Source organism: Daucus carota, chromosome 3 (assembly GCF_001625215.2).
Source record: "Daucus carota subsp. sativus chromosome 3, DH1 v3.0, whole genome shotgun sequence".
Classification (NCBI taxonomy): Eukaryota; Viridiplantae; Streptophyta; class Magnoliopsida; order Apiales; family Apiaceae; genus Daucus; species Daucus carota.
Window position 1 is genome coordinate 5,646,724 of NC_030383.2, and position 15,732 is coordinate 5,662,455.

Consider the following 15,732-nt stretch of genomic DNA (forward strand, 5'->3'; position numbering starts at 1 on the left):
TGTTTAGAATTCCATGTACTTGAAAGGTATATAAATTGTCGAAAGATAAAGGTGCCCAGAAACACCAACGAACTACTCCGTTCATCCTAAATTTGATGAGTTAGTTGATTTTGAACACGTAACTTAAAGTGTATTGACCATCTAGTTCCGAAATTTATTTTTTTTAATTTTCTTTTGGTAAACAAAAATTTCATATTTAAATTTTTATTTTGCAAAAATAAAATTTTAAAAATAAATAATATAGCTATGTGGTCGATGGATTTTAAAATGCGTGTCCGAAGTCAACGAGCTCGTCTAATTTCGGATGTAGGGAGGGAGCGGATGGAGGGAGGATCTTGTGTATAATACATTAGTACTGTATCAAGAGCAACTCCGACATTCCTTAAATATAATATAAACTATTGGATCCTAGTGATTTAAGATAATAATAGCTATTCTCAGCTCCAACAATATTCTTTATATTCATTACTTATATACTATTTTATTATTAAAAGTTGCCATTATTACAATAGGTGAAGAGAGAGAACATGTTTGTTTTCAAAATTTATTATAAAATAAGATTTAGGAGAGGAGAGAGGTTAGCTAAAGATAAGGCATAGCTAATGGATCAGAGCAACTCCAATAGGTTACTTATATGATGTCCTAAACTCACATTTAAGTAATGTGTCAAAAAAATGCACTCCAACACTATCCCAGTGTTATCCTAAATCACTAGCATAACCTTAATTCTCCTATCCATTACCTATTTATAAGTAACCCCTAGCCATTACCTATTTAATATTTATGAATAAAATAATCATCTCTCTCCTTCTTTCTTTGTCTATTCTCTCCTTTTCCCCTTCTCTCTCTCAAATTTATTATTAAAATAATCTTAGGAGAACAAATATAGGGATTACTATTGGAGTTGACACTAAAAATAGATTACCTAAATCACTAAGACATACTAGTACTCATTATTTTATATTATTTATAAGTAATAGGATAGGTAACCTATTGGACTTGCTCTTAGGTTGTGTTCACTTGGAGTGAATGGAATGAATTTTGTACTCAAAAATGATGTTGATCAAAGAAATGTATACAATTTTCATTCTTTAGATCATTCCATTCCTACTATTTTAACTGGAATTCTATCCCATATGTTTTGGAAGGAATACTCATTCCATCTCTACATCATATTTCTTTACAATCTTTATCACAAAATAATTTAACTCATTCATATTTAGTCACTATTATCTCATACTTTTTTCATTCTTCATAAAATTTCTATATAATTTTTAGGGAATCACTAGGATACTGTTGGAGGGGATTAATTTCCCATATTCCTCATATTTTAGTTTAAGATTCTAAATAGCTAAGCTATTGGAGTTTCTCTAAAATACCAGACATTAATACTAAGCTTTTCTCCGTTTTTTTGTGCATTTTTAAGTGTATTGGCTGCATTGTTAGAATTAATATTTTTCAAATTTTCTTTTTGTGAATTAAAATATAAATTTAATATTTTTATTCAGAAAAAATAATTTTGAATAATAATGTAATTATGTAGTCAAAACTCTTAGAATTATGTGCCAAAAAGTCGTATTTGAAGAGAAAGAGAGAGGGAGTACAAAATTTGACAGAATGTTAGAGCAAGTCCAACAGTGTCCTAGTTGGAGTCCTAAATATAATATAAAAAATAATGTCCTAGTTGTTTAGGACATATTCTACTAACTTCAACTCCAACAATGTGCCTTATTTTCACTATATATTTAATATTTTATTATTAAAAGTTCACTTTCATCATTAAAACATAATATAAAATAGAGAGAGAAAGAGAGTGTTGGTAAGAATTTATTATAAAATATGGGATAGGGCAAGGAGAGAGAGTGCCTCAAAAATAGGGCTTGAATGGGTTGTCCCAGTGATATAGGACATCACTAGGACATTGTTGGATCAAGTTTTTTCATCAAATGCCCTATATTATGACTTAGAACACTAAATAGGGCAGCTGTTGGACTTGCTCTTATTACAGAACGTTTTCTAGTTCATCTGATATGTGAGTTCGAAATGGCATTGTCGGACTGCATATGTTAGAATGTTTTAGAACCAACCAAAACATGCAGCAGATAATCAATGTATTTAAATACTCCAGCCAAGCAAATCAAGCAATACTCAAAATATTTGGCAAAAACCATCCCAAAACTTCAACGAAGTTCTCATATGATAAAGATCCTAGCAGATATAATATTGGAAGATGGAAATCAAAAGATCCATCTTAAAACCCAAATATAGTACGATTGATCATTGAACTGTCTTGAATAAAAGGAAACTTAACAGTAGATTTAAAATACCCAACAATAAACTTAGTCCACCTCCTCGATCTTGGGACCAGCACTGCTGCCACCACCTGAAGGAATGTCATCATCATCCATGGGAACTCCACCTTCACCGCCTGCACCCTGGTACATCTTTGCTATGATTGGGTTGCAAATGCTCTCCAACTCCTTCATCTTGTCTTCAAACTCATCTGCCTCGGCTAGCTGGTTGGTGTCGAGCCATTGGATGGTTTCCTCAATAGCATCCTCAACTTTCTTCTTATCATCTGCGGAGAGCTTGGAAGCAATCTTCTCATCCTTCACTGTATTCCTCATGTTGTAAGAGTAATTTTCCAAGGCATTCTTTGCCTCAACCTTCTTCTTGTGCTCTTCATCCTCTGACTTGTACTTCTCTGCTTCCTGAACCATCTTCTCAATATCCTCCTTTGAGAGTCTACCCTTGTCATTGGTAATTGTGATCTTATTCTTCTGGCCAGTTGTCTTATCCTCAGCAGAGACATTCAGAATACCATTGGCATCAATGTCAAAGCAAACTGTGATCTGAGGAACACCTCTGGGAGCTGGAGGGATGCCGGATAACTCAAACTTTCCAAGCAAGTTGTTGTCCCTTGTCCTTGTTCTCTCACCTTCAAAAACTTGAATCAGCACACCAGGCTGGTTGTCTGAGTATGTAGAGAATACCTGCTCTTTCTTGGTGGGGATGGTGGTGTTCCTGGGAATCAAGGTTGTCATGACACCTCCAGCAGTCTCCAAACCAAGGGAGAGAGGGGTTACATCCAACAGAAGAAGGTCTTGCACCTTCTCATTACCCTCACCACTCAAGATAGCTGCTTGAACAGCAGCACCATAAGCCACGGCCTCATCAGGGTTAATGCTTTTGCACAGCTCCTTACCATTGAAGAAATCCTGCAATAGCTGCTGAACTTTGGGAATTCTGGTAGAACCACCAACAAGCACGACATCGTGAACAGTGCTTTTATCCATCTTGGCATCCCTCAAACACTTCTCCACAGGCTCCATGCACTTTCTAAAGAGATCCATATTCAATTCCTCAAATCTGGCACGGGTAATGGTTGAATAGAAATCAATACCTTCGAATAGTGAATCGATCTCAATAGTGGTCTGAGCAGTAGATGAAAGAGTTCTCTTTGCTCTTTCACAAGATGTCCTCAACCTCCTGAGAGCCCTGGGATTTCCAGTGATATCCTTCTTGTTCTTTCTCTTGAATTCTTGGACAAAATGGTTAACCATTCTGTTGTCAAAATCTTCACCACCAAGATGAGTGTCTCCAGCAGTTGCCTTGACCTCAAAGATACCCTCCTCAATAGTAAGAAGGGATACATCAAAGGTACCACCACCAAGGTCAAAAATCAATACATTCTTCTCACCAACGCTTGTAGCCTTCTTGTCCAGACCATAAGCAATTGCAGCAGCTGTGGGCTCATTTATGATACGCAGGACGTTAATGCCAGCAATGACACCAGCATCCTTAGTAGCCTGACGCTGTGAATCATTAAAGTATGCAGGGACAGTAACCACTGCATTCTTAACAGTTGTACCCAGAAAGGCCTCAGCAATCTCACGCATTTTAATCAGAACCATGGATGAAATCTCCTCTGCCGCAAATTGCTTATCCTCACCCTTGTAAGATACAGTAATCATGGGCTTTTCAGCTGGTCCAGGGGTGACCTTGAAGGGCCACAACTTGATGTCACTTTGCACAGAGGCATCAGAGAACCTCCTTCCAATCAACCTCTTGGCATCTATTCACATCATAAAACATAAAACATCAGTTAAGAGATTATATACATTAAAAACATATAAAACTCATATATTTCACCATAGGACACAAATAGAACAAATTATATATACAGTGTGAAAGTTTAGATAAAGCAAAAGACACAGACAAAAGTAAAAGACGCAGAAACTATCATACTTCTAAAAAATAGGCTATAAAATGTATTTTAAGATGTGAAATGTCTTTTGTTACATCCAGGCACATTATATAAAAATACACTGCAGGGGCTAGTTTGTGTTTAACTACAACTTAATTCAACAACTTAACTCAATTAAAGTACAAGTATCATTAAAAACAACCCGCATGACTTGAGCACTAGTCCAAGTGTCCAACAACATAACATCAAAATTTTATCCACAAAAATGCAAAATTAGATTTATGTTGTATATTATAGATGACTAGTTCAACTAATGTTGTGTTTGGTTGGGGTGAATGAAAATGGAAGGAATAGAATGAGATTTGAACTATAATTTAGTTGAATGTATAATAATTTCATTCCTTCCCTCATTCCATTCCTATCACCCTTAACTAGTGCTTAAACCCTCCCTCCTACACTCTATTATTTTCTTTTATTTATACTCATTCCATTCCATTCCATTCTATTCACCCCAACCAAACACAACATAAAAACACAAGTATACCATAAAATCTACCTTAACAAAAGCAAAAACAACCCGATATTTAACACAAATACAATTTACACACTACAGCATAACTCCAATCCAATACAGACCAATCATAACATAAAGTTAATCATCATATATCACACTACTACATAACAGAGCATAACATATTAATTTCTACACAGAAATATCACATGGTTGCCTGATTAAAACAATGCTAAACATACATTCTACAAAAATTACACAAGACATAAAACACAAAAACAGATCTATAAATAAATACATAAATACATGCACAAATACGAATACAATTGAGGGTCAAGATCTTACCGAAGACAGTGTTGATGGGATTCATTGCAACCTGATTCTTGGCAGCATCACCAATCAAACGCTCAGTATCAGTAAACGCAACATAAGACGGCGTCGTTCTGTTCCCCTGGTCATTCGCTATGATTTCAACGCGGTCGTGTTGCCACACGCCGACGCAAGAGTAGGTGGTTCCCAGATCTATTCCGATCGCCGGACCTTCGCCTTTTCCGGCCATCTCGAACTCACTGTACTATATGCGGCTGCTGATATATTTGGGAGGCGGGAAAATATGGAGGCTAGGGTTTGTAACACTGAGAAGACAGACAGGGTTAAGGTTGTTTATATATTGTGTTGGTGGGGCTTACGTTGTTGTTCCAGAATGTTCTATGACTTGCTTTGACAGCCGTTGGATCTTGGTGCGAAGAATTTAATGGTTTCAGATTGTTTCTCGCCCTTGTTTTATGGAGTGTGGCCTGAGGAAAGAATATAGAGTTTGTATTACAACAAACAAACAAATTATTATATATTGTGTAAAATCTTGAATAAATTTTAAATCATTAACATCAAGTTGATTTATATAAAAATTGTTATATATATTGAAATTTGTTTAAAATCTTGAATAAATTGTAAATTAAAAATATTTAGTTGATTTATATGAAACTTAATTATTTGAAGTTTGTGTAAAATCTTTGAATAAATTTTAAATTAAAACGAGAATTATTTATGTAATTTGTTAATACTCTTCTGTTTTTTTATATGACGCTTAACTTTTTGCACACATCTCAATGTGCTTTGACCGGACCCTTAAAATTATTATTTTTTAAATTTTATTTTTTTTATAAAAGTAAATAAAAGATAGTTTAATTCAAAAAATACTTTTAATACCAGAAGTAACACCTTTTAGTTGGTTAGGGTAACATTTAAAAATAATGTGTAAAACTGTATAAATGATATTTTTAGTGCTTGAACTCACATTTCGAGGCACTTGTTTGATATTTATGGTGACTTTAGTGAACATCTGATACCGTTTTCAGTTCAGTGACCAACTTGATACATTAAACCCACTTCAGTGACCAATTAGATAATTAACTCATAATATATTTGGATTATATCAATTTTATTTATTAATTATTTTTAATTAAAACACGTGTGTTAAATTTAGTTCTAAATAATTTAGAGTTGAATGAGTAATAAAAGTCATTAATTTTTTCGAACATTTTTAATTTAAAATATAAATTTCATTTAATTTCCGGTATTTATAATTCATAAAAAAATAAAATTAAAACACGTGTGTTAAATTTAGTTCTAAATAATTTAGAGTTGAATAAGTAATAGAAATCATAAATTTTTTCGATCATTTTTAATTTAAAATATAAATTTCATTTATATGTACTCAATCCCTTTAATTCAAGTGTTAGTATCCTTGATTATGTTTCTCTTTAGACTTTAGATCATAAACTGGAAGGGGTGTATTGGGTACTTAAATTGGGCTCATAATTTATATTCTTGGACTGGCAGTTGAGTAATTGTCGAATGTCGATCCAAATACATGATCAGAGAGATTAAGAAGAAGAATTGAAGCACCCAAACAACTAGGAGGAACACAAAACCAAATTCGTGTTGTTTGGCCATAACTGAGACTCTGAGAGCGCCCAACATATGCACATTGCAAAGTTGCGCAACATGAGCCAAAAGACCTACTTTTAGCCGGTAACTAGAACTGTCAAAAAAATCCGAAAAATCCGATATCCGTCCGAAAAATCTGCATTTGTATCCGAGATAAAACGGATATTATTCGTATCCGAGACAAAGCGGATATTATCCGCATCCGAATCCGACAATTCTGGATACGGATACGGATATAGGCATAGTCGTATCCGATAATATCCGAATCCGAAATTAAATATATATGATTTTAAATATTATATATTATATATTATTATTATTATTATTATTATTATTATTATTATTATTATTCAATAACTATATAACATGTGTATTTATATATGTATACATAAAATAATATATCGATATAAATTTTGTATAATTTTAGAATATTATAGACATATATCATAATTTTATTTTAGTTTAATATTTTAAAGATAACAAATTTATATTAAAAGATAAATAAGAATTAATTTTTGAATTAATATAAACCTTCTTTAATGATTTTAATTTTTTTACTCAGTTTTTAAAAAACTATTTTTTTATGATTTTTTAGAAATTTTAATAGAAAAATAAAAATTCTAATTAAAAATCAGATTCGGATCCGGATATTATCTGATATCATCCTTTAAAAAATTTCGGATTCCGATCCGGATATGGATTTTCGGATTCGGATTCGGATACAGGCAGATCCGTATCCGAATTATCCGTTTGACACCCCTACCGGCAACTATTACTACAAAATTAGTGAAATGAGTAACGAAGAATAGTGACTGTTCGACTTTAATTGAAATAAGACATACGACATCAATTTAAAAAGTTTTATTGATTGTTGCTAAATATTTAATTGCATAGACATAATGCATTGTAATTCGCCTAATTATTCTATCATTTTTTTTCTTCAAGAACATTATAATTTTTATTGATGGGAAATTCTTAATGGTGCACTCGTGATTTTGGCTTTTCCAAATGGTACGCAAAATATTTTTGGCTTCCAGTTGGTACGCAAAATATTCTCCTTTTTCTTCTTATTTTCAGTCACACCTCTCTCATGTTCCTTGTCTGTGACGTTGTTACTGCTGCAATCATCGGCTAACTAACAGCTTCGAGCAACAACCCCTTCATCTACTCTCCGTTCTTCTTTCTACCTGAACCTACACACAACTCACCTCACCACCACTGAGCCCCACAACTCTCGCTGCCTCGCTTTCCCCATCTATTGCGACAATCGAACACTCAACAAAACTCATCAATTCAACCACCACCACCAACACAATACTGCCTTCACCGATCGAAACCAACTGCCGCACCGCCAACAAAGCAACCCACCACCATCTGATTCCTCTTCCTCGCGGCTACCACACATAACCGCAGCAAACCGTCGTAGGTCTCCTTGAATCGCAAAATCAACCACACAAGCCTATATATAAATATACACACACACAATCACAAACACATTGGATCCAAATCTCGATCATATATAAATGAGCAGATCCCTTTCTTTTTACCTAACCCAGCTTTTAACCCGTGTTAGATAAGCCTTTATTCTGTTTTAGATTTTTTATTATTATATTTTAGAATTAATTTAGGATTAATAAACGTTTGTTTAACAGAACTTGACGGCAGGGGTATTGTATAAAATGATACAATAGTCCAACTGTACCAACCGGAAGCCAAAATTATTTTGCGTACCATCTAGAAAAGCCAAAATCACGAGTGTACTATTGAGAATTTCCCTTTATTGATTATTGCTAATCATTTAATTGCATATACATAATGCATTGTAATTCGCCTAATTTAGACTGAGCATATAATTTTCTTGAATTATACGTATAATAATATTATCGCAAAGCCATATAAATCACTTTTAACTTGAATAATAGTGAGTTTTATGTAGTGAAGTTAAAATCAGGAAAAATCAAATCGAAATCGAAAAATTAAATCGATATTGTGTAAATTTAGTATGGTTCAGATCTAGTTTTTTTGAAACTTCAATTCTATCCATTTTTTCGATCCACGGTTAATTAGGTGAATTAACTTCAATTGAGTTAGTTCATGACAAAATATATATCATCTATTTATATCATATATCGTATAACTTTATTGTTATACATTTATATTAAAAATCTACATATTTTTCTTATAATCTCGTATCAAGATTAGCATTTATTTTGATGATTTTGTGTTCTTGACTAGACTGTGGTTATTATATGTGCATCACCTTATAACAAATATACAAGAATTTGATACAAATTACATATCACTTCACGAATATTTTCTTTTTTCTCAAGAACTCGTCCACTTTGACAACTTATGAAACATTTCTTCATTGTTTATTTCAGTTAGTGAAAATCACAAGTGATTAACGAGATCAACTGATTAATTAAACAATGAAGAAAGTGCTTCATAGATTATCAAGTTGAAAATTTACTCCAGTGATAACCATTAAAAAATACAATATATAAGACATATGTAGGAGAGGCAATGATACATTGAAGAGATGAAGTGTCTATCGGATCTTTATATAGATGATGGGCGTAGAAAACTAAAAAATTCAGCGGTTACAAATGTGTAACTGATGGGCGGAGATAATTATTAAAAAATTTAACTGATACAGGTGTAAAACCGACTAAAATTTAGTAATTACAAGTGAATAACTAGCAGATATAGAAAATAATAAAAATGAAAAATTTAGATTTACAAAACACTAATACAAAATAGGCTTCTACCATTTTCGCTAAATTTAAATTTTTGATCTTCATTATTTTCTATTTCTACCGGTTATTCACTTGTAATTACTAAATTTTGGCCGATTATACCCCTGTAATAATTTATTTTTTATAATTATCTCCGCCCAGCAGTTACACATTTGTAACCGCTGAAATTTTCCTAGTTTTCTACTCCCGTCATCTATATAAAGATCCTATACGCACTTTATCTGTTCAATGTATCATTGCCTCTAATACATATGTCTGATATACTGTAATTTTTGATTTACCAGTATAAGTTTTCAACTTGGTAATCTATGAAGCACTTTCTTCATTGTTTAATCAATCAGTTGTTCACGTTAATCACTTGTGATTCTCACTAACTGAAATAAACAGTGAAGAAATGCTTCATAAGTTATCAAAGAGGATGAGTTCTCGCAACAAGACGATATTGTTTGGTGAAAGCTATGTAATTTGTATAAAATTCTTGTATATTCGTTATCGGATGATGCATAATTAATTACTACGGTGTCATCAAGAAAAGAAAAATCATTAAAATTATATTTTTTTACCGTGATTACAAGAAACCAGTAGGTTTCTAGTTTTATCTTATACATGAATCTTAATCTGTTATGTTTTCAAGGTTTATTAATATTTTATGTTTAAGACTTGATTATTTTATTGTTGAAAAACTAAAAATCCAAACATTATTTTCATGTAATTTCTCTTTCTCGTATCTGTGATACAAATATTTACGATCGTCAAAATATCTGATGATTGCCGGAGAAACTCTTAATCAATGAGTTAAATGTAGTGACAATTTTATGAAATGACATTTCATAAATCTGAATACCACAAATTATCTTAAAATTCAGCAATACATATACCCTTCCTAATATTAGATCCTTTTTTTGGTCAGTTCCTAATTTTAGATCTCTGAATACATAAGAATTTGTATTTTTCAATGATCTAAAATGAGTGAAATAAAGAGTATAATCTTCATAAGAAACTTTCCTGTTTGGGAATTAGAGGTTAGCGGTTAACTGTTAGCGGATTGAATTCGATGTTTTGACTAGCTGATTGAAATAGATGTTTTGACTAGCGTATTAAGCGATTTCGTGTAAAACTGTTTGGTAAATAGTTGTTTTATTAGCTTTTTATGACACATACCAAAACCTCTAACCCAAAAAACTTCTCAAAGTAGCTTTTTAAAAATTAGCTTTTTGAGCCCAAATCTCTATTTCAATCCGCTAACTATCAAACACTGTTATTAGCGGATTGAAATGGTCAAACCTCAAAATCACCCCAGACAATGGTCAAACCTCAAAATCACCCCAAACCTTTAATTTTTTCACAACCGCTAACTTACAAACACGACATTTACCAACACTTTTAAATTCACATTTAATACTTCATTCATCCCAAATTATTTGTCTTATTTGATTGTTTTTTGTCAAAATAACAAAAATTTGAATGTGTATTACAATTCTAAACCAAATAGTCAATCGAGTTATATTTGAAAACATACGAAAAACATACGGAGTACTTTTGTTTAAGACATGATTTAGGAGAGATACGCCCTTACACTCTACTAGAGGTGGCAAAATATGGTTTTGGTTCGGTTTTGGTTCTTACAAAATGGATTTGGTTTGGATAAATGAACCAAAACCATTTTCAAACCATATATTAATAAATGTGGTTATGGTTTTAGTTTGAATTATGGGTAATTAGTTTAGTAAGTAAAAATAAGTATTATATAATGAGCAAAAATTAATACACTCAAGTGACAATATAATGAATACTAAATATAACAATAGTGTGTTTGAGTGTGTGAGTTGGTGTAGTGGTTCAAGCTTTTGGCTTTTCCAAGAAAGTCATGAGTTCGAATCATGAGATGTGCATGTGTGGTAACTAGCAAAACAAAAGAAAGAAAAGGAAAAATACATAATAGTGTGTGGAGAGTTATAAAAAATCTTAAAAGTGAGACAAAATGTGGTTAGATCCATATCTTGTGAGAAATGTGAGACTAAAAACCAAACCAAATCCATTTTTCTAAATGTGATTTCAAATGGATCCAAATCCACAATTTTACAATTTTGGTTTGGTTTGGATTGGTTTAATGGTTTTGCAACCATATTGCCACCTCTACACTCTATTGTTATAAATAAATGAATGCTTACACTGACACTTGGAGAAGCAACTCATGAAAAAGGTGGAAATTCTAAACTTCAACACGACGGAATGGGCTTGTAAATAAGGCAGGCCAAAATTATGAGAGGGGGTAACATATGTAATCATTAGTATTTCTCTGCTAAGCGGGAAATTTTTATTTTGTTGATTAATAATAGATTATTTGGACATTAATTATCTTTTGTTAAGTGTTGTAACTGCAAGGGTGCACATTAACGTTGTTAGTTTCTATTTGATGGATATTTTTTTCCTCTTCTTGCGTTATTTTTTATAATTTTGTTCTTGCCTCGGTGATAGTTTATGAAATGTTGAATTTGTGTTGTCCGGGAACTGCAATATCAACTTCAAATTTTTTAATATTTCATTAATTTTTTTTTTAAAAAAATTTCATTGGCGAACTGAAATCTTTTTAACTTGATTATTCACTTATAAGATACTACTGACTACAACACTATAAGAATGTGATCCGCTTCCGTGTAACACTTGTGTATACGAGTCCAGCTCTCCATCTGAATGATTGATACGAAACGAATTGGAACAAGTCCTTTCACTCTTTCTATCATTATTGTTTTTTTCTGAAATGATCAAAATTATTTTGATATACAGACTCAAATGATGTGGAAACTAAAAATCTAAAATTGTTTAAAAATCCAATTTAGGGACATTTACTCTTTCTTAGAAAGTTCCAAAATATCATTTGCACGTGATGCTTATATTTAAAAGTCAGGATCATATTTGGTGAGTTCAAATTAATAATCCAACAACCAATATCGTCTATGTTTATCAAATTTCTTGATATTATATTTAAAATATATTTTAGATATCTAATGAATTCTGGTGAATTATTATTTGTATATCGGTTTAACTAACCAATATTGTTGTTTGTGGTTGGAGCCTTGGAGGTTGGGAGAGTGCATGGGAGGCAGCTCAGAGTATTAGACGTCTCCATGCATGCGGTCTGCTGTTTCTTTTTTTGCTAGTCGAGTACACACATCAGGAGTCAAACTCCTGATCTCGCGTAAAGAGATCAAGAACTCAATCACTGCACCAATCTTTGTTGGCAGCCCTGTGTTTTTATTACTATGGTTCTAGTTGTTTGATGGTGGGTCCTGTGTTTTTATTACTTTGGTTCTAGTTGTTTGATGGTGGGTGGTATGTGGATGTCAAAATGTTAGTTGTTCTGTGGCAGTTTTCTCAGTGGTAAGATGGACGGACAATAGTATCTATATAAATTTTTTAATATATAATCACAATTATATATTATTAAAATAATAACCAGCTGCAGAGATAAAGGTATTTGATAATGTCATTTTGTATTTTTTACTTTTAAAAACATAATATTTTTAAATATTTTCTTGGGTATCTATTTTTTAAAACTAATTTCTCACATTTGTTTTTTGTTTACATTTGCACAAGCATCTGGCGTTATAAATGTAAATCATTAGTATCGACAATCGTATCATGTATTTTCGTATTTTGTCTACGTAAAAAAAAATTCATATCTTTATTAATTTTTTGTCTTAATTAAAAATCATATACGAGACAAAAAAAAATTGGGCACATTATATATATAAAGATATTAATATAATTTTAATCAAAAATTATATTTAAAATATATTTTTCTGTAAAAATTTATTAAATATAAATGAAATAATATTATTTGCATACAATTTTATACACATATATTTTTACATATGCATGTAAATAACAAAAGGTAATTTCGAAGCCATGTCTGAGGAGGAGTATGAAAACTGGTTGTGGGAAGATGAGGAGGAGGAAGACCAGGAGGCTGGGGTGATTGAGATAACTGATGATGAAGATGAAGAGGCTGTCGCTATGCTTATGGATGGAGTGGGACAGCCTGGGATGGGGGACGCCAGTGAGGAGCTATGCTGCAGATTTGAAGGCCCAATCATTTAATCTGGATGGGTTTTTAATCTGTGTTATTATAATCTATTAGGTTATTAAGTTTAAGTTAGTATGTTTTAAGTGTTTGTTTAGTTCGTTTAAGTGTTTTGATTGGTAGTTTCATCCTGTTCATACCCTAGGGTATGTCCTAAGTTTATTTCTGTGGTTTGGATTGTTGAAGGAGGCCCTGGAGCAAGTTGGTGTAAGCTCTAGGGCAAATTTTGCCCCGTTTAGTTATAATATTTGTCGTTTCAAAAAAAAAAAAAATATTCTTTACATAATTATATATTTAATATATCATCACATATTAAAAATAAATATTATATATAAAATATTATGTACACCCAAAATGAAAATAAAGATCCTGACACAAATTTATTATATAATTATATATACATTCATATACTTTCATATTTTCTATATCAAAATTCATATTATTTTTTCCCATTAAAGTGTGGTAAGTTCACATGTGAAACTACCATGCTTGTAAGTCATCTCAGTTCCCTTTATTCAAATTTCATCTTTTTTTTCTCCGTTTCATACTCAGCAAAGTTAGTTGTGTGAATCCATTCATATTTTCGATTATTGCAAAAATCAGATGGGCCTGGATAGTCATAGTACCGTCCTTTCGAGCCTACTCGCATCAAAATAAATTGAAATTTAATCCATGTTTCCTTTATTCGAATTTCAGCAAAATCATTATTTTCCTCCGCTACATACTGATACTCATAAAAATACTCCCTGGTCCGGATAGCTTATATATATTTGAGACAATGGCGTCGGCACGTATTTAAATTTTTTGTCAATTTTAATAAAATTATTTTTAAAATCTTTATTTTGTGAATGAAAATTTAATATTTGAATTTTTATTAAAATTTAAAAATAAATTATTGAATTAGTCTTTGTAAAAACTCTAAAATACGTATATAAAAAATGTAAATAAATGAGTGTGATGGAGGGCAGAATTAAATGGGACACACCGGATAGTTATTTTACCGTCCTTAGGGACCACTCACATGAAAAAAATAGGAAAAATTGAAGTCTACGATGATAACGAAGTGAAGAGAATAATCGTCGAAGGCACCAAAAGAAAGATAATGAGATTTCTGTGATGAGTGATGGAGTGATGGCCAAAAATGAAGGGGTCCAGTAGTAATCTCTCCATTCATCATAGCCGGCTGCGAAGTGAATATGCACCCTCGGGGCTAAACCAAACAGGCAGCCTTTATCAACGGATCGGCAATTTATTCGTGCATGTGAAGTTATTTAATGTATATTGGTAGACTATTCACGAACACCAAATGTGATCTGCGGTGGTGACTGGTGAGCAATTCAGAAGCTTTGGTGGGGAGTTACTAACTTAATTGCTACCCTCATTTTCAAATAATGCATATATACTACAAATGTGACCGAATAATTGAATAGAATTATTATGCAATTTACGATCTATAAATTATGATGAATTGATACCAAATCCGCATTAACGTATTCACATCGACTCAACTGATCAATGAGCTGATTCGGGCCTTGAAAATTCTGTGTTAGACAGTAAAAGTTTATTGTTTTCTAGAATTTATGTGAATAAATAAGAAGAATGGCATGGTATTGTATATCATATACTCATTATATGTAGTAGGTGCAAGTTTATGTTTTTTTATAGAAAATATTCAGGGACACTAGAGATCGTAGATGACAGTTTGAACTTGTCATTAAAAAATCGTTTTAAACTTCTACATGAAAGGAATTATAATGTGTAATTGTAAATAGATCTATAAAAGGGATTGTAATGTGTACATATATGATATGATAGTCAATAGACACCAGTATTGTGTAACGTAAGATTTAGATAAGGAGTAGGAAGAAGAAACAGCAGATAAACATATACATGGTCTACTCGATCCATATATGCTGAATCCCTGTTCAGCAGCAACTCTGTATCTACTTCCTAATTTCTAACTCTTCATTAGCAGTGATTACCTGCCGTTTCCCAGCATACCAACTACTACCGACAACTCACTCAGTCATGGCATTTCAATCTCTACCGCTTCACATCTTCGATTCACGTAACCAACCTCAGATTTGTAATGAAACACGTCAAATCATTTATTATTATATTAAAATAAAACATAGTAACATATTATTTTTAAAATATAGTCAATTATTATAATAAGTCCTATTAATTAATATAATCTCTTACAAATTTGTACAATCTCTTACCA

The 15,732-nt window shown here is 32.0% G+C and overlaps 1 protein-coding gene across 1 annotated transcript; it reads right to left on the minus strand.

Moving 5' to 3' along the window:
• Positions 1–2,137: 2,137 nt before the first annotated feature.
• LOC108214401 (heat shock cognate 70 kDa protein 2) lies at positions 2,138–5,366 on the minus strand. Its single transcript, XM_017386384.2, has 2 exons — positions 5,064–5,366; positions 2,138–4,075 (listed from the first exon to the last, which is right to left on the minus strand). The coding sequence occupies exons 1-2, from the start codon at positions 5,275–5,277 to the stop codon at positions 2,340–2,342; spliced, it is 1,950 nt and encodes a 649-aa protein (XP_017241873.1). The 5' UTR covers positions 5,278–5,366; the 3' UTR covers positions 2,138–2,339.
• Positions 5,367–15,732: the final 10,366 nt, after the last annotated feature.